General features: G+C 43.0%; 1 protein-coding gene across 1 annotated transcript in view; it reads left to right on the top strand.

Annotated features, from left to right (window-relative positions):
- The window catches only part of KLHL6 (kelch like family member 6), a 105,385-nt gene that overhangs the window by 72,610 nt on the left and 13,562 nt on the right, over positions 1 to 19,213 (top strand). The window contains exon 6 of the mRNA XM_082252204.1: positions 18,617 to 18,830. Within this exon, the coding sequence (XP_082108330.1) occupies positions 18,617 to 18,830 (214 nt within the window). The remainder of the gene's footprint in view (positions 1 to 18,616; positions 18,831 to 19,213) is intronic.

Raw genomic sequence — 19,213 nt, 5'->3', positions numbered from 1 at the left:
CCACCAGGCAGGCTTTCGTGGAGGACTTGAGTTGCAGGGTCTTCCTGCCCCCCTTCTTTTTGGGTACACTGGGACCATATGGAATTACTTGCCTAGGGAGGCCAATTGGCAGTCATGAGGTAAAACCAATATATTCTAATGCCTTTGTGGATGTTGATCTTATTACCTCATTAACTGAACAAGGAATATGTCACCCTCATTTCAAGTATAAGTGAGATGATCTAATGGGATGATTACCAATAGCCATTCATCTATTCATTCATTATCTTTTTGAACTGCCTCTGCCTGACTCACCTCCGGTGTCTGCCTAATAGGCGTTATGTTTGCCCTGCCTTTGCTACAGTGGGAATATCGGTCTGTCTGGTCTCTCTGGCCCTGAGGAAGTCTTGCTGTGAAACGCGTTGGCTTGCTGGGGACCCCTAGACAGTGTTGTAATAGAGATCATTACTACCACTGGTATAGATGTATCGGCACTCCCATTGAGAGTATATATCTACATATATACGCTGGTTGTTATTACATTTTTTTCTTATGTATGTCAATGTGCTTTTATCCTTTTTTGGATTAATAAATATGTTTTGTTTTAATATAAACAGTGTGTTGTGATTGAGATCATCCCCATCTTGTTGGCCGCTTAAAGCCCCATCTTTCTCTCTTTTTTTGTATGTTTCATACCTAGGGGTGTGGTCTAAACAAATCACTGTATTTTTTGTGTGTTAACACCCATTGTAATGTGCTGTATATCTTTGTTGAGATTCTTTTCATTCTCAAAGATATCCCAATGCACACAAACACAAAAACAAATGCAGCTGCATTATTGCACATTACAGTACACCACAACTTCCAGAGCATTCACATGTGTATAATGTTTTGTGCAATAATGGGAGTTGTGGTTGCTGCACTGCCAATGATAGTTTTGGTGCATTATGTTGTGTGTTGATTTGCAATGAGGGCCACTTTATAGTGAAATAAATTTGGACCTAAGATCAAATGATAGACTTCAGCTGACTTTTGGTCAGTGTGTCAGTTCAACAGAAGTCAGATAGCCAGCTCCTGTCGAACGGTCATGCTGGAAAACTAACATTCGATCAGTGCTTGCAGCCAACGGCCTCTGTCAGAAGACAATAGTGTGACAGGGTAGATCCCTGCATCACATGTTGTTTGTATTGATGCTGGGATCTGTCAGGTTTTTTTCTGTTAAACCCGCTGGCTGAAAAACAAAAAAAACTGAACGCATATACAGTACGTTGCTTCATCCTTGTAATGTAAACACAGAGCTGGTACTTGAATGTCCATAGCCACAGACACACTTTTAATAAAATGCACATCAATGCACAAAAATACATGCAAAGGTGTGAGTGGGCCCTTAGAATATAGCTGCTGAGGTTTTTCCACAAACTCATGAGCTGTGACTCCCTCCTACTTCCCACCAGCTCCTGTGATCCATTATTGATCAGTGAAGCTGCTCATTCCAGTGATGGGTTAAAATAGGGTGACCAGATTTTTCAAATGAAATCCATGGACATATATATTTTTTTTTATTGGCAAATGGCACAGGATTGCATAATACACAAAGCGCTGGGCACAGGACTGCATAATACACAGAGCGCTGGTTACAGGACTGCATAAAACACAGAGCACTGGGTACAAGACTGCATAATACACAGAGCTCTGAGCACAAGACTACATAATACACAGAGCACTAGGTTCAGGACTACATAATACGCTGGGTTAGAACTGCATAGTATACAGAGTGCTGTGTACAGGACTACATAATACACAGAGCACTGAGCACAGGACTACATAATGCACAGAGCGCTGGGTTCAGGACTATATAATACACAGAGTGCTGGGCACAGAACTACATAATACACAGAGTGCTGGGTACAGGACTACATAATACACAGAGCCCTGGGCACAGGATTGCATAATCTACAGAGCGCTGGGCACATGACTACATAATATACAGGATGGTGTTAGGCATAGAGTGCAGGGTTCAGAGGTTTGTTTTGCACAGAAGACACTTTTGCCCCCACATCCATAGCTCACTACTACACCCTTCTCTCCCAGATTATCTCTGCAGCCACTTCTTAGCCCTTCCCCCACAACAGCTAAACTCTCTATCTCTCCATGCAGCTGCATCAGCCCTGATCCCCACTTCCCCACTGCCCTCACCTGTTTCCAAACACTTCTCCCCCTACCTGCTCACCTCCTGGTCTCAGCCCCACACACAGTCAATTTTTGGCTCTGCCTCTCCTCCACCAAACAGCAGCAGGAGCGACAGTGAGATCGTCCAGCAGAGGGCATCGTCATTCAAGTCACCAGGCTGTTTCTCAGCCAACATGGAATGCTCTGTCCATGTTAATCCAGCCCTGAATCTGGGGACAGACTTGGTTCAGGGACAGTGTTCTCAGTTGGGGGACTGTACCCGGAAACCTGGGATGTCTGGTCACCCTAGATTAAAAGTGAGATGCAGAATGAGTTATGGTCTCAGCAACGGGAATGATGAGTATATGAGAATCTGTAGTGTAACTGCTAATTTATTTGCTTCGTATTGCTTAGGTTTGCTTTAAACCTCTACTTCTTGGTTTAAATCATGGGTGTCCAACCTTTTGGCTTCTCTGGGCCACATTGAGTGTAGAGCAATTTTCTCGGGCCGCATATAAAATATATACTATAACTATAGTTAAGATATATAAGTACTAAAACTCTGCCGTGGCCTTCCCGCACCACCGTGCCCCATCTCCCAGCACTCATTTAACACAACTAGAGGATGATCAAATGAAATGGAATCAGTATACAGAGGTTTACTTCTGAGAGATATTAAAGGTGTTTTTGAAGTGGTCATGTGGTAGGAGTCAGAAACACTGCACATGCTGGGATATTTACAGTTATGTGCTGGGGGCTAGTTGCACCCCTAGCACACATGACGTAGGCCCATATGACTTAGGCAGCCAGAAAATGTCATGTCCTTATTCATACATATATGAACAAGGACATGACATATTATGGCAAAACACAACTAGTTATTAAAAAACATATTGCAACAATCTACCCTAATGCACATACCTTTTCTACTTATTGTTCAGACTGCTGATGGGTACTGCTGGTGCGGTTACTGCTGGCGGGTACTGCTGATCATGCGGGTACTGCTGGAGGAAGCAGCGGCAGCAGTAGAGAGCATGCTTCCTGTATGGCTCCTGTCACAGGCAGAGGAGGAGTGCATTTCATATCACTTCGCCTGTGACAGAGCCGGAACTATACAGGAAGCAGCGGCTCTCACTGACTGCAGACATCCTAAGTCTCCCGCAGCAGCCGGGATATCGCACGGCACTTGCAGTCATGCCCATCCAATGCAGACTAAACAGTGCCCATCCAATGCAGCTTCACCAGTGCGTGCCCATCCAATGCAGCCTGATCAGTGCCCATCCAATGTAGCCTCACCAGTGCAAGCCCATCCAATGCAGCCTCACCAGTGCGTGCCCATCCAATGCAGTCTGCAATGAAGAGAGAGGAGAGCCGCTGGATTACACAGAGCAGGGAACTGCTGTCTATCATAAAAGCCGGTCCAGGATGCGGGGCTTAGTATGACAGTGGCCACCGGGTAATCAGGAGATCCCCGCTCTGTTTGTAATCCGCGGGGCTTGCCCCCCCTCCCCTCCCCTCCAAGGCAGCCTCTGCCTACAGTTAGTTGGAAACCGCTTTGGCCGTGCCCCCGACTCAACTTCCTTCCTCCCCAGCAAAAAAATAAAAAAATAAAAAAATTGTCAGGGACAGTGGGCCGCATTGCCTGGTTTAAATCTTAGTTTTTAATCATAGAACATTGTAAAACAATCACAATATGAGAAGAGAGGTTGATTGAAAAGCACAGTGCTGTGTTAATTAAGTGAATTTAAACATACAGGCAATAAACATTGATCTATTCTTAGATAAAAATTGTATTAAAAGGGCAGATGGATCCCTTGGTCTTTTTCTGGCTTTAGTCATCTATGTTTCTTATTATATTATACAGAAGGCAGCAATGAGCTTATCGTGAATGATATGACATGAAGCCTGTCAATCTGTGTGCAGATGTTTTAATGAGAACAATCAATAGGTAACCTGTACTCAGAGACGAGGGAGCCTGCCATTGCTGACTTCTCCTTCCTCAAATACTAGCTGCCTGGCTGTCTTGATAGCCCATTGGCTTCAATCATTTCTGAAGCGCTGACTTGGAACACAAATGCTGATTCCCAGATCTTTCTTTTCATAGTTACAGTGCCTTGAAAAAGTACTCATACCTCTTAAAATTTTCCACATTTTGGCATATTACAACCAAAAACGTAAATGTATTTTATTGGGATTTTATGTGATAGACCAACACAAAGTGGCACATAATTGTGAAGTAGAAGGAAAATGACAAATGGTTTTCAAATTTTTTTACAAATAAATATCTAAAAAGTTTGGCATGCATTTGTATTCATCCCCCCTAAATCAATAGTTTGTAGAACCGCCTTTCACTGCATTTACAGCTGCAAGTCCTTTTGGGTATGTCTCCACCAGCTTTGCACATCTAGAGAGTGATATTTTTGCACATTCTTATTTGCAAAATAGCTCAAGTTATGCCAGATTGGATGGAGAGCGTCTGTAAACAGCAATTTTGAAGTCTTGCCACAGATTCTCAATTGGATTTAGGTCTGAACTTTGACTGGGCCATTTTAACACATGAATATGCTTTGATCTAAACCATTTAATTGTAGCTCTGGCTGTATGTTTGGGGTCATTGTCCTGCTGGAAGGCGAACCTCCACCCTAGTCTCAAAGCTTTTGCAGACTTTAACAGGTTTTCTTCTAAGATTGCCCTGTATTTAGCTCCACCCATCTTCCCATCAACTCTAACCAGCTTTCCTGTCCCTGCTGAAGAAAAGAATCTCCTCAACATGATGCTGTCATCCCCATGTTTCAGAGTGGGGATAGTGTGTTAAGGGTGTTGTGCAGTTGTGCTTTCTGCCACACATAGCATTATGCTTTTAGTCCAAAAAGTTACATTTTGGTCTCATCTGACCAGAGCACCTTCTTCCACGTGTTTGCTGTGTCCCCCACATGACTTCTCGCAAACTGCAAACGGGACTTCTTATGGCTTTCTTCAACAATTGCTTTCTTCTTGCCACTCTTCCATAAAGGCCAGATTTGTGGAGTGCATGACTAATAGTTGTCCTTTGGACAGATTCTCCCACCAGGGCTGTGGATCTCTTCAGCTCCTACATAGCTACCATGGGCCTCTCTGATTAATGACTAGTGCAGCCAGCCACAGTGTCCTTGATTGCTGCCACACCAGTACAATGATACCAGACCAATGCAGGAAGCCATAGTGTCCTTGATTGCAAGCCAGTTCAGTGTCCCCAGACCAGTGCAGCCAGCCACTGTTTTCCTGATTACCATCACACCAGTTCCAGTGTTACCAGACCAGTGTAAGCCAGTAATATTACTCCTGATATCAACCATACCAGTCATAAAGTCAGAAGACCAGTGGACCCAGTCACAGTGTTCCTGATTGCCACCACACCAGTGCCAGTTTCACCAGACCAGAGCAACCAGCAACAGTGTTCCCGATGACTAGCCACACCAGTACAAATGTAAGACAGCAACAGTGTTCTACTAGTTGCCACCCCAGTACAGTTTTACCAGAGCCAGTGTAGGCCAGCAGAAATGTTTCAAATGCTAATGACACCAGTGCCAGTGTCACCTGAGCCAGTGTAGCCAACTGCAATGTTTTGATCACTAGACACACCAGGGCAGTGTAAGCCAGCGACAGTGTTGCAGATCTCTGCCACACCAGTACTATGTCACCAGAGCCAGTGTAAGTCAGGAAGAGTGTCCTGATCACCACCACATCAGTACAATTTAATCTAGTATTGTTAGCTGGAGCCATTGTTCTGATCGCCAGCCAGCACCTGTACCAGTGTCATCAAGTACCAGTACAGCCACACTTAAAATGTCCAAAAACATGTAGAGTAATGTCCAAAATGTACAATAATGAAGAGGCCTTTCAAATGATTAGGACTGATGAGAGCAGTGGGAAGAAGACCAGAGCAAAGAATTAATGTCCATCTCTGATTCAGAGGATGAAAGAGTTCCCTGCTAAAAGTCAGGGATACTATGTCCATAAGCACTGAACATTCTACCAAATTGCAGAAGGCAAGCACCAGCAAAGTGATACATCCTGGTGAAAAATGTGATAGGTAGTCATGAAATCAGCTGCATAATGTATGCCTCTTGAAAGGTGCTTCTAGGATCTTGGTCCCCTGTAGGCAGCTCAGGTTCTGAAAAAGCCTTGTGGCTTTTTGTGGCCAAACACATGTGGTATCCCTAGTATTCCCATACTGTGTTTTGGAAATATTCTAATAATTGACATCTTTGTGTAAAAACATTTTTTCATTTTCTTTTTCCATTTTTTAAAAACTTGTGGGGAAAAAATAAACTTTTCAAAAGACTCACTGTGCCTCTAAAAATATTTTTGGGTGATTTTTTTGTTTTTTTGTTCAAAGTGACAGGAGCGCCAGAGCACAGAGTGGGCAAGAGTGCCCGACTGGTCTTTTGTTGCCGGATGCTGATGAGCAGACTGTGCGTTGCTTAAGAGCAGGCTGCATGTCCCGGTGTGGCAGGAACACAGGCTGGAGAATGTACTGGCAGGTAGACTAGAGCAGGAGACTGTCTCAGATCAGCAGACTCAGATACAAGGAAGAGATCGGTAAGCAGGATCAGGCAATCCGGGTCAGCAACTGATAGGCAGATCAAATACAATGCAGCAGGCAAAAGTGGAGTCAAAGGTCAGGCCAGGTTCAGTAACAGTGGGCAGATGTGCGGATAAGCAGAAGGAGCAGGCAGAGACTAAATCGAAAGACAAGCCAGTGTTCAGGCAGAGTCAGGAACAGATCAAGTCTGTAACAAGAAGTCAACACAGGAACAGGTAGCAGATACACAGGAAATGTAGTAGACCAAATGGCAAAGACCCAAGGCCATAGTGCAACTTAAATAGCCCGCCAGGCATTTGTGCTTGCGCTCGCACACCTGTTCGCGTACATGCGCGCATGCACACCTGCAAATTTGCCATAGAGTAAGCTTCTTGGCATTCTGCACCTGCACACAGGAATGTGCCTTTCCTGACATTGCCCCTCCCTAGGGACAACCTCCAGATGCCCAATTGGATCAACTTTTCAGGATGCCTGAAAGAAAGATTGAATTAGACCCTTGAGCATGTATGTTGGAATTTGGTTCCCAAGCATTTTCTTCTGCCTAATACCCTTTCCACTTAATCAAGTATTGCAGCTGATTCCGTCTCCTCCTGAAATCCAGCATAGTCTCTATCTTGTATTATTTTTCACCATTGATGATTACAGGTTCTGGAAGACCTGCACATGCATGCACACCTGCAAATTGGCCACAGACTTGTGCATAGGAGTGTGCCTTTCCTAACACTCACTATGCTTCTTAAAGATATCTTGGGATGTCTGCTTTACAAAGTCTGCTGGAAGTTTTTACTGTCCTGACACTTCAGGGCTTTATGAAATGTGATAGGTAGTCAGAAAATCAGAGGTGCAATTTTTACCCTTTGAAAGCTTAAAGGTGCTTCTTGGATTTTGAGTTCCTCCATTCATCTTCTAGGCTGTGGAAAATTCTGACACATGTACTTTTCAAATTGTGATAATTTAGTTTCTGTTCTTACTTAAAAAATGTGATAAGTAGTCAGAATATTAGATGCATAATTTTGCTCCTTGAAAGCCCAAAGATGGTTTTTGGATTTTGGACCCCTCTACATGGCTAGATAGCAAAAAAAAGTCTCAGAAATGTGCTATTCCCATACTCAAGAGAAGTAGGAGAATGTGTTTTGAAGTGTTACTCCAGGTATGCCCATACTGTGTAAAAAAACATTTTTTCATCTTCTTACCACATTCTCCAAAAATGTGTGGTAACAAATAAAATCGTCAAAACACTTACTGTGCTTCTGTAGCACCCTCCTAGGTAGGTGCTAATGAGAGAGTATAGTTTTTGGCTCTGTCTGCCTATCAGAGGAGAAGCAGGCAAATCTAAATTGCTTTCTGTCTAGCAAAGAGCAGGATCTGTGAATAAGGTCTGCTTAGTGTGCTCAGCATGTGCTCAGCATGTGCTCAGTATGTGATTCATTGAGTCTAGAGAGTTTTTCACACTGGTCCATTAGGGAGGCATGTTGGACAGTGGGAGGAAACCTGACCTATGGATACATAGGATTTGATACAGTCCTGGTGATTGGTAGAGACAGGCTGTCTCAATGCATTCTGGGATACTGTATAAAAGCCAGGAGCACATGTGCTGTGGGGACTTTGGCTGGTGAGCAGAGTCCCAGAGGGAGGGTGGCAGCTGCCTCCTCCTCTGTAGCAGTGGCATGTGGCATCAGGAGTTCATCCTAAAGGCCAGAGGAACGGAGCTGAACCCAGAGGTCCAGGAAAGTGACTGAGGGAGAGACACTGGAGACCCTAGAAAAAAAGAATCGTGAGTACTGGGGATCGTGTCAAGGGGCCTGACCTGAGGGGGGGGCACTCCAGAGTAGGATAGTCAGTGGACAGGTGTCAGTGGTTAAGTGGCAAGGTGAATCAACAGCCTGACTGAATCAACAGATAGATGTCCTCCAACCTTTGTGCATAGTTAATCTGGAGTATCCCACTATTCCCTTCTCCCATCCCTATTTAAAATAAAACACCAAAAACAACTACAAACCCCTGGACTGATCATTGACTGAGCCAAGAAGTAAAGTGTTACATTTTAAATGACAATGTTGCTAACCGTAACCCAGGGGGACCCGAAAGTGTAATATCCAGCAGTCCTGGGGGGGCAGTGCTACACTTCTTAAAAAAATATCTTGGGGTGTCTGCTTTCCAAAATGTAGTCATTTTGTAGTATTTTCTTCTGTCCTGACACTTCAGAGTCTCAACAAATGTGATAGGTAATAAGAAAATCAGATGTTTCATTTATGCCCCCTGAAAGCTTGAAGGTGCGCCTTGGATTTTGGCCCCTTCAATGCATATAGGCCAGACTTTCTCAACCTTTTCAACACAGAAGGGCTTTCCTGCAACGTCCCCCTGCAAAAAAATGACTATATCTACAACTCATGATTCATTAGTGTCATGGTCAGTGAGAGGAATGCTCCTTACATTTGTGGACATTGGGAAGAATTACCCCCTTAGAGTTAAAAAGATCAACAGTGTCAGTGGGAATTTATCTGGGAGGTAGTAATTGCTCATTGCTCAAGGAAACCCTAGCAACCTCTGGAGGAACCCTAGTGTACCATAGAACCCTGGTTGATAAACCCTGATCTAGGCTATGAAAAATTCTTACACATTTGATATCCCCACCCTTGGAAGGAGTAGAAGAATATGTTTTGGGATTTATTTGTAAGAAGGTGCGAGAAATACCTTGTTAAAATGACAACTTTGTAAAAAAACAAAAAACTAATTTTATTTACTTCCTTAATTTTCCAAAATATTGTGGCAAAAAAATGACAACTTCAAACAACTCACTGTAGTAATACTTTGTAATGCCTACTTTCCAAAAAGGAGTGTTTGTACAGCATTTTATGGCCTCAAGAAAATAGATCAGAACACTGGGTTGATACATTTCATATATATATATATATATATATATATATATATATATATATATATATATATATATATATATATTCCATAGTTTTCAAACTTTTTTTTTTATAAAAAATTATGTTGCAGAATACATTTTGGCCTACTTTTTTGAAGACATTTTTTTGTTTTGTAAAGTTTTCTAACAGAAACTTTTTTTTATATTCAGTCTTTTTTCCTTTGTATAGCAAAAAGTAAAAACCAATGGTGATTAAATACTATCAAATGAAAGCTCTACCTGTTTAAATAAAATTATATAAAATTAATTTTGGTACAGTGTTGCATCATCAAGTAATTGACAGTCAAAATATCACAGTGGCGAAAACTTAAAATGGCCTAGACAGGAAGGGGGTTTAATACTCCAGTCTTCAAATGGTTAACTAACACAAGATGTGATCATTTTGTGAGTATATTGCCATGACCTACACACATACATTATTAAAAGGAGTAAAGCCTATGCTGGTCTCTGCACAGCTGATGTTATATGTAGTCACTAAACTAAAACATAGTCTAAAGCATGGTACACATGCGCTGAACGAAAAAAACTTGGGATCTCTAGAGCAGCTCACTGTCCTAAGTATCCAATGTTAGTACAGTGATCTTCCAGCTATTATGTTCTGACAGGGGGACGGCATCCCTTCCAGAACATACTGGTCAGCGCTCACAGCCATTGGCTGCCAATTGGATACCGATCGGATGCTGGTTTTCCAGCATGTGTGTTCGACAGAAGCCGACCGGTTAGGTGGCTTCTGCTGGACAGACTGGTGTACACACGGGCTGAATATCGACCAGTTTCTGTTGAACCAGCCAATATTCTGCCCGTGTGTATCAGGGTTAAGAGTTAAAGCGGTTTTAAACCCAAAACCGAAAAAACAAAATGTAATATATTGCAGCCCATCAGTCCTTAAATGTGGTGGCTGCTTTCGTTTTTCTTTTAGGCTTTTCTCCCTCTGTGTTTCACCTGGTGATATGGCCAGTAACATAACTCCTCTATTATACAGAAACCACTCTGAATGAATGAGCATAGGGGGCAAATTTTTTTTTGGGGGGGGAGTGTTAGATGTACTACCAGATTTAAATACACTAACACATTCAAACTGAACCCTAGCTAATACTTTATAAGCAGTTACAGCAAACAGTTTTCTCGTTTGGGATAGTTAACTAAAAGCTGATCATTGTGAGCACCCCTGCCAATCCTAAATGCTCTGTCTCATCCCTGTAACTCCAAGAGAGCTTTTCTGTTGAGAAACAGACTTACTGGTTGGATCATTAGATGAATATAGAAGAAAGAATTCCAAATAAAAGAAACCAATACAGCAATTACATCAGAAATGGTAACCTGCAATATAATAAATGTTTGCTTTTGGGTTTAATACTGCTTTAATGTAAAAACACTAGTCTGAGATTTCCCCAAGCATGGGTATGACAGTTTTACAGTGTATACTGAACATTTTTTAACAAGCTTTCCGTAACCATGTAAAAAAAAAGACACAATGGCCAAAAAAAAACAAAACAACAGGTCAGATTCAGGATGTACAAATAAGTGCTTTGGTAAACTAGAGACATTAGCAGATTGTTCTGAACAAGAAGAACATGTACAATATTATGTAATATCAGCACGCTTATTGGTTTTATGTGGCCTTTGATTATCACTGGCGCTGTTTACTGTTCACGTCTGAGTGACTTGGGTATATAAAATTACAGTCATCCAAAGGCCTCTGCATATCTATTGCTGCTGGGTTACAGCAAACAAACTGTAATTGTCATCTGTGCCACTCTGATGTAACTGAGCCATTAACATTTAAACCAAGCAGCTATACTGAATATGCTGGGTTTTTTTTTATTTAAAGCAGCTCTTCAGTCATTTTTTCATCTTTCCATCTTTCCATCTATTAAATTGTCTGCCCATTTTGTTTTAACTTTGAATACCTTATACCGCTCACTTCTTCTTTTTTGTCTGGTCATTAGCCTAGGCCAGTGATGGCGATCCTTGGCACCCCAGATGTTTTGGAACTACATTTCCCAAGATTTTCATGCACTCTGCTGTGTAGTTGAGCATCATGGGAAATGTAGTTCCAAAACATTTGGGGTGCCAAGGTTCGTCATCTCTGGCCTAGGCTAATGACTTCATGCACAGCTCTCTCTCTAACTCTCGTGAGAGTTTGCCAGCAAGGGAGAAGGGAAGAGTCATAGGTGAGCCAAGGAGAGCTGCAGGGACTGAATGAGGGCAAAGATAACAGGAGACTACAGAGATCCATGAGTATTCATCAAGGGGGGGGGGGGTAGAAATGTGAAGGCAAGTAGCGGTGTGAGTGTGTCTGTCTGTATATACTGTATGTGTGTGTGTACCTGTATATATGTGTGTGTCTGTGTATATATGTGTATATATATATATATATATTATTATTATTATTATACAGGATTTTTATAGCGCCAACAGTTTGAACAGCTCTTTATAATATGAGGGAAGATAATACAGTTACAATACAATTCAATACAGGATAAATTGGATGGCCCTGCTCGTTAGAGCTTACAATCTAGAAGGGAGGGTCAAGTGAAACAAAAGGCAATAACTGTGGGGGATGAGCTGATGGAGAAAAAGGAGGTAGAGTTGTTAGGTGTGGGTAGGATAGGCTTCTCTGAAGAGGAGGGTTTTCAGGGATCTTCTAAAAGCTAATAGAGTAGGGGATAATCGGACAGATTGGCGTAAGGTGTTCCATAGGATTGGAGAGGCTCTGGAAAAGTCCTGGAGGCGAGTATGGGAGGAGGTGACGAGGGAGCTAGAGAGCAGGAGGTTTTGAGAGGAATGAAGAGATCGATTAGGTTGGTATTTTGATACTAGGCCAGTAATGTAGCTGGGGGCTAAACTGTGTATGGCTTTGTAAGATGTTGTTAGTATTTTGAGTTTAATTCATTGGGTGAGTGGAAGCCAGTGGAGGGATTGACAGAGAGGAGCAGCGGACACTGAGTGATTGGTAAGGTGGATAAGTCTGGCAGCAGCATTCATGATGGATTGAAGGGGGGATAGCCTGTGTAGAGGTAAGCCAATGAGAATGGAATTGCAGTAGCCGAGGCGCGAGATGACCAGAGAGTGAACTAGGAGCTTTGTTGTGTCATTGGTTATAAAGGGGCGTATTTTGGAGATGTTGCGGAGGTTGAGGCGGCAATATTTGGACAGTGATTGGATGTGGGGCTTGAAAGAGAGTTCAGAATCCAGGACAACACACACACACACATATATATTTATATATATATATATATACTAGACATTAAGCTTGTTAAATTAACGGGCGCTAGAACATATGTGGTCAAACATTTGTAAAAACAGACTTGTTCCAGTTAAAGGAGAGCCTCTGTCAGCTCTGCATCCCTGTTGCCCTAGCAACGTCGGGGACATGTGCAGAGCTGACTGAGCAGCTTTCGCTTATCTCGTTCTTTTTTTCTAACAACGCGAGAGCCGTATGACGTAGCCAGCTCTGCGCATAGCGTCCCTGTTGCCCTAGCAACATTGGGGACACGCGCAGAGCTGACCAAGCGTGACATCGCTCGCCCGCCGCCAGTTGTAACGGCTGCTGCCGCTTAGCAGTAAGTCCACGCTAGCGCGTGCCCGCGCACACCCGCCGCTTCAACAGTTTCGCCCGGTAATATAATATAATATATATAATGTTTTTTTTTTATTAATTTCTTATTTTTTATTATTTACTTTTTATGATTATTATCCTTCCCGCTGAAAAATGCATCTGATGGACTGAGTACGCGTAATAATGACGTCAACTCCAGCATTCACGTCATTTGATTGATTGACGTCATTTACCGCGCATGCGTAGTCCGTCGGATGCAGTATCCGACGGAAGGCATTATCCGACATGATGCCAGCGCTGGGTGGGCGTGTACAGGAGCGGATCCCCGCCCACCTTTCAGCATCCTATTCAGTGGCGGAGAAGAGCACGGCTCCGGAGGAAGAGGCCTGTCAGATGATGCCTCTGTCATGTCGGATAATACCTTCGAGGCATGATACGACAGGCCTCTTCCTCCGGAGCCGCGCTCTTCTCCACCACCGAGGTGAAGTACTTCTCCTTCCCCAGCTGGATCGGAACGCCAGCCAATCCTGAGGAGGAAGTGAAGTGGGCGGGGATCCGCTCCTGTGTAACACGCCCACCCAGCGCCGGCCTCCCGAAGTCTCTCTGCGTCCCAACGGCTGTCCGTGGGGCACATGCGCAGTAGCGCAATCCCACGGACACAGGGAAACTGGACGCAGAGACACTTGCATTTTATTAATATAGATGTGCATAAATTATACATGATCCCTGTGGAGACTTTTCTCACTATTTAGTGAGAGATCAGGTGGACTCTTGGAGGCTGTGTTGACTTTAAAGCAAAAAAAACTGATAAACTCCACTATGAAATTAAAAACTTATTTAGCTTAATCTGGGGGTTAAGGAAATAAAAACATATGTTAGCAGTGCCCTGGAATGCCATCAGTAAAGCCGCTACTGGCCAAGGGCCCCTCCCACCTTCCCCCTGCTCAGAAGCAAGATAGGGTAGGCACACACCTGTAACATAGAGAAACTGCTATGTTTGGTCACTCATATTCTCCAGGCCTGGAGCCCACCTCTACTAATAAGGAATGTCCACATGTTCAGCATTTCAATGAATTTACTGTAGTAGATGCAATTAAACAGTCTCTAAAATTTGCTGACCACCCCATAGCAGTTATGTGTGCCAAATCACGTATATATAAACATGATCAGGCTATTCCGGGTAGGATGTGCAGTGTCCTCCAGCACCTACCGATTGTGTAGTACAGAGGCTTGGCTTGCGTTCCGATCCAGCTGTGGAAGGAGCAGTACTTCACCTCGATGGTGGAGAAGAGCGCGGCTCCGGAGGAAGAGGCCTGTCGGATGATGCCTCTGTCATGTCAGATAATGCCTTCGAGGCATCATCCGACAGGCCTCTTCCTCCGGAGCCGCGCTCTTCTCCGCCACCGAGGTGAAGTACTTCTCCTTCCCCAGCAGGATCGGAACGCCAGCCAATCCTGAGGAGGAAGTGAAGTGGGCGGATGGATGCATCAACCACTAATCTGTCTGTTTATATAGCTGCCCATCCATCCATCCATCCATCCACTGCATATGCCCAGGGTTGGATTTATGTTTCTCATAAGCCCCAAGTCACTCAAATAAGCTGCTTTCTCCCCCTTCTCTTTCATGCAGCCAGTTAGGTTGGGTAGCCCCTATAGATCAACAATACAATCAGAGATTTTCTGTAATTGGAGGTTTCAGTGACCATTTTGGGGAAATATTAATCTAAGTGGCATGCAGTGCTCATCCCATAACATGGTGAATGGCAAATGAGGGAATTTTGTATGGACTCTGCTAGCAGGAAACCATTTAGGCTGTAAGTTTGACAGGGGTAGTGTCCATAATTGTTCCTGCTTTTCCCTAAATCAAAGCAACATGGTAATGCATGGATGATGGAAAAATGTAAGGATTTAAGGTTTGTATCCTGTTCTTCAAAAATAATAAGACTTAAGTATAGTTTTACCAAGCAGCCAGCTTTACTTATAAGCTAGTATGCCTGCCATTACTTGGACGCCCACAGAACTTAAGGTACAGTGATGTGATGTAGTTTCAGGACTGGGACGCTCCACAACAGTTCGTGTACTGTGTCAGATGGCTTCAAGATGCATAAAAGGTTCAAAGTAGGTACAGTATGCAGGAGCGCATAGGGCCAGTGACTGTCTGGATACCAAGTGTGATTGTGTAGTACAGAGGCTTGGCTGGCGTTCCGATCCAGCTGGGGAAGGAGAAGTACTTCATCTCGATGGCGGAGAAGAGCGCGGCTCCGGAGGAAGAGGCCTGTCGGATGATGCCTCTGTCATGTCGGATAATGCCTTTGAGGCATCATCCGACAGGCCTCTTCCTCCGGAGCCGTGCTCTTCTCCGCCATCGAGGTGAAGTACTTCTCCTTCCCCAGCTGGATCGGAACGCCAGCCAATCCTGAGGAGGAAGTGAAGTGGGCGGGGATCCGCTCCTGTGTAATACGCCCACCCAGCGCGGCCGCCCGAAGCAGAGACACTTGCATATTATTATTATAGGTATATATCTATCTATCTATCTATCTATCTATCTATCTATCTATCTATCTATCTATCTATCTATCTGTCTATCTATCTATCTATCTATCTATCTATCTATCTATCTATCTATCTATCTATCTATCTATCTATCTATCTATCTATCTATCTATCTATCTATCTATCTATCTATCTATCTATCTATCTATCTATCTATATATCTGTGTGCCTCTGTGTGCCTCTGTGTAAATCCAAGAAGTGAGCAGTCAGCGGATTCAGCTGTCCACAGCAGTGTTAATTTCGTCGACTAAAATGTTTTCGTTGACTAAATTAACACAATTTTAGTTGACTAAAATACGACTAAAACTAAAACAATTCAGATGACTAAAATACGACTAAAACTAAAATGGCATTTTCAAATGGCCAGAGCCGCCACTGGAACATATAATCACTGAGTTATGGCTAGTGACTGGGTGGATTGGGAATATATAATCACTGAGTTATGGCTAGTGACTGGGTGGGCTGGAAGCATATAATAACTGAGTTACGGCTAGTGACTGGGTGGGCTGGGAGCATATAATAAATGAGTTACGGCTAGTGACTGGGTGGGCTGGGAGCATATAATAAATGAGTTATGGCTAGTGACTGGATGGGCTGGGAACATATAATTACTGAGTTACGATTAGTGACTGGGTGGGCTAAGGGATCTTGGATCGTGCTGGTACCAGGCAAGGGAAGCTTAGACAATGGACATACTCCTCGCTAGTACGGGTTCCGTCACACATGGTTTTCTAGACGAGTTCCTATCAGAGAATGACCCTTAATTTGCCTTATATTACCTGAATATGAAAGGTTCACTAAAGCCCATGATTTTAAGCATGCAGCTTCCAGACTAATTAAAACAGTTCTAAACCGATTGTTTTTTCCTAAAATGAAAAAGATGTTATACATGCCTCCCCCAGTGGCACTCTTTGCTCCTCCTATTTTCCAAGTGCCCCCAAACAAGCCGCTTGCTATGGGGGCACTCAAGCAGGCTTGTTTCTGAGCCGGGCTGTGTGCATCTATAGACACACACAGAACAGCTCAGACCTGTCCCCCACTCCCTCCACACAGGATTTGATTGACAGTAGCATAAGCTAATGGCTCCCACTTCTATCAGCAAAGCCTGTGATACCAGAAAGAGTGGGGAAGAGCTGCTACAGACGGGAGAGTGCTGGATCAAGAAAGGATTCAAATAAGTGTTTAGGGCAGGTGTTGGTGGAAATGCTATTGAAGTTTAAGAGTTTTTACCTTAATGCATGATAATTAGGGCTGCCACCTCATCCCTTTAAACCAGGACATGCAATAATTACACAGATTCTGTGGCTCATTAAGGTGGTAATTAAACTCACTTGGTGCCTTATGTGCATTATATCAGCCCCAGAGCCTGTGTAATTAATATGTGTCCTGGATTAAAGGGATGAGGTGGCAACCCTAAGATAATGCATTAGGGTAAAAAAAAAAAGAAAAGAAAAAAACTTTTGCCTTTAGAACCACTTTATTAACAAAAACGGGCAAATTGATCAACTGTTTCAAACATTTGATCATAATGCAAAGCAAAATGGAAGACATTGAGATTTTCTGTTGACATTCTGGGGTGCAGGATTACACTGATTATTGGTTGACTGTGCTGCACTTTGCCTGTGATTATCAATTTGATCATTTCACCCGCCCTAGTCAGAAAATAACAGGGGATTAAACAAGAGATACAAACCAAGTGTTACTGTGGGGCTGCAAGGCCATTAAAGCAGCTGTATACTCCTAACAAAACAAAAAAACAATACTAGCTCATTATGAAATACTTACCTTAGAACGAAGCCCCGGCACGGTCGTCTGGACAATGCTGAGGGAGCTGACATGCTCCCTCGGCGTCTCTTCCCAGTTCAGCGGCTCTGGCGCATGCGCGCGGGAGTTTCACTTTCCGGGAGGACCCGGCAAGGAGCTCTGAAGGTCTGCCAGACCTTCAGAGCGCATGCGCTGCAGACGTCAGCGGCTGCATGCAGGTTGAATATCTCCTAACCCGTGCAGGTTTAGGAGATATTAATTGTACCTACAGGTAAGCCTTATTATAGGCTTACCTGTAGGTAAAAGTCATATAGCGGAGTATACTACCGCTTTAACTGATTTACAGGCATGTGATCAGGCAATGATACAAAGACCCAGAGGTATATGACTGCCAGCTGAATACAGCTTCTAAATTGTAAGTTCCCAGTTCTTACCTAGTACAAACTGAGACTAGTGGTGTGTATATTAGGAATAGAGGATGGCTGATTTAACCAAGCACATTACTGTTTTAGGTTGAGTCAATGATAATGATGACAATCCAGAGACAAAAGTTGCACAACTGGGTCCTCAAGTACTAGAAACAAAAACTAACAACAATGTAGTATCACCCCAAAACAGCAATGTGCAAGTCACAAAATCTGTTTAGCAAATCCACCACAATGTCTTGATGTATAAACATGAACCACATTGTTGTAACTAACTATGCTCCAGTTTTCTTTGAACTTTTGTGTAATTTCATTATATGTTCTTTTTGAAAAAGAGAGCTGTAACATACAGTAGAAAACGTAAGGAGACACAATAATAGGGTGTGAACAATGTGAAGTTTTGGTTCAACAAGCATTTCTTCTTTCTTCTGTCTGCAGATGCCAAGCACATAAAATATTACAGTAAAAGCAATGCAATTATTATCACTTATATCACCTATTTTTAAAAGTTTATTCTAGTAGATAACACTATTTCTCACATTCTTAGCAGAGTAAAAATAATATATTTCAGTGCTACTGCTCATAACTGATATTTCAATGCACTGATTTTACAGTCTAAAATCTATTCTTTTTGTATTTTTACAGACAGCACCTTTAATAATGAGTGTAAGTTCGTTTGCTGCAGCCGGCCATAAGAGTAAGCTTTATGTAATTGGCGGTGGACCCAATGGAAAGCTAGCTACAGATAAAACGCAGTGTTATGACCCATCTACCAACAAGTGGAGCTTAAAGGCACCCATGCCCGTAGAGGCAAAATGTATCAATGCTGTAAGCTTCCATGATCACATCTATGTGGTTGGTGAGTATTTTACTTTATATATATATGTATGTGTGTATTATTATTATTAATATTATACAGGATTTATATAGCACCAACATTTTGCTTAGCGCTTTACAACATGAGAGCTAACAGTACAGTTACAATTCAATTCAATACAGGGGGAATCAGAGGGCCCTGTTCATTAGAGCTTACAATCTAGGGGGGTCAAGTGATACAAAAGGTAATAGCTGTGGGGGAATAAGAAAAAAAAGTACAGTTGTTAGGAGGGGGCAGAATTGGCTTCACTGAAGAGAAGGATTTTTGGGGATCGTCTAAAAGCAAACATACTGTAGTATGATAATCAGACAGATTGGGGTAGGGAGTTCCATAAGATGGGAGTCTTGGGAAAGATCCTGTAGGTG

The sequence above is a fragment of the Pelophylax lessonae genome (genome assembly GCF_965119305.1).
Source record: "Pelophylax lessonae genome assembly, chromosome: 3".
NCBI classification, from domain to species: Eukaryota; Metazoa; Chordata; class Amphibia; order Anura; family Ranidae; genus Pelophylax; species Pelophylax lessonae.
The sequence above is the reverse complement of the archived record's forward strand: the minus strand, read 5'-3'. Positions and strand labels throughout refer to the sequence as shown.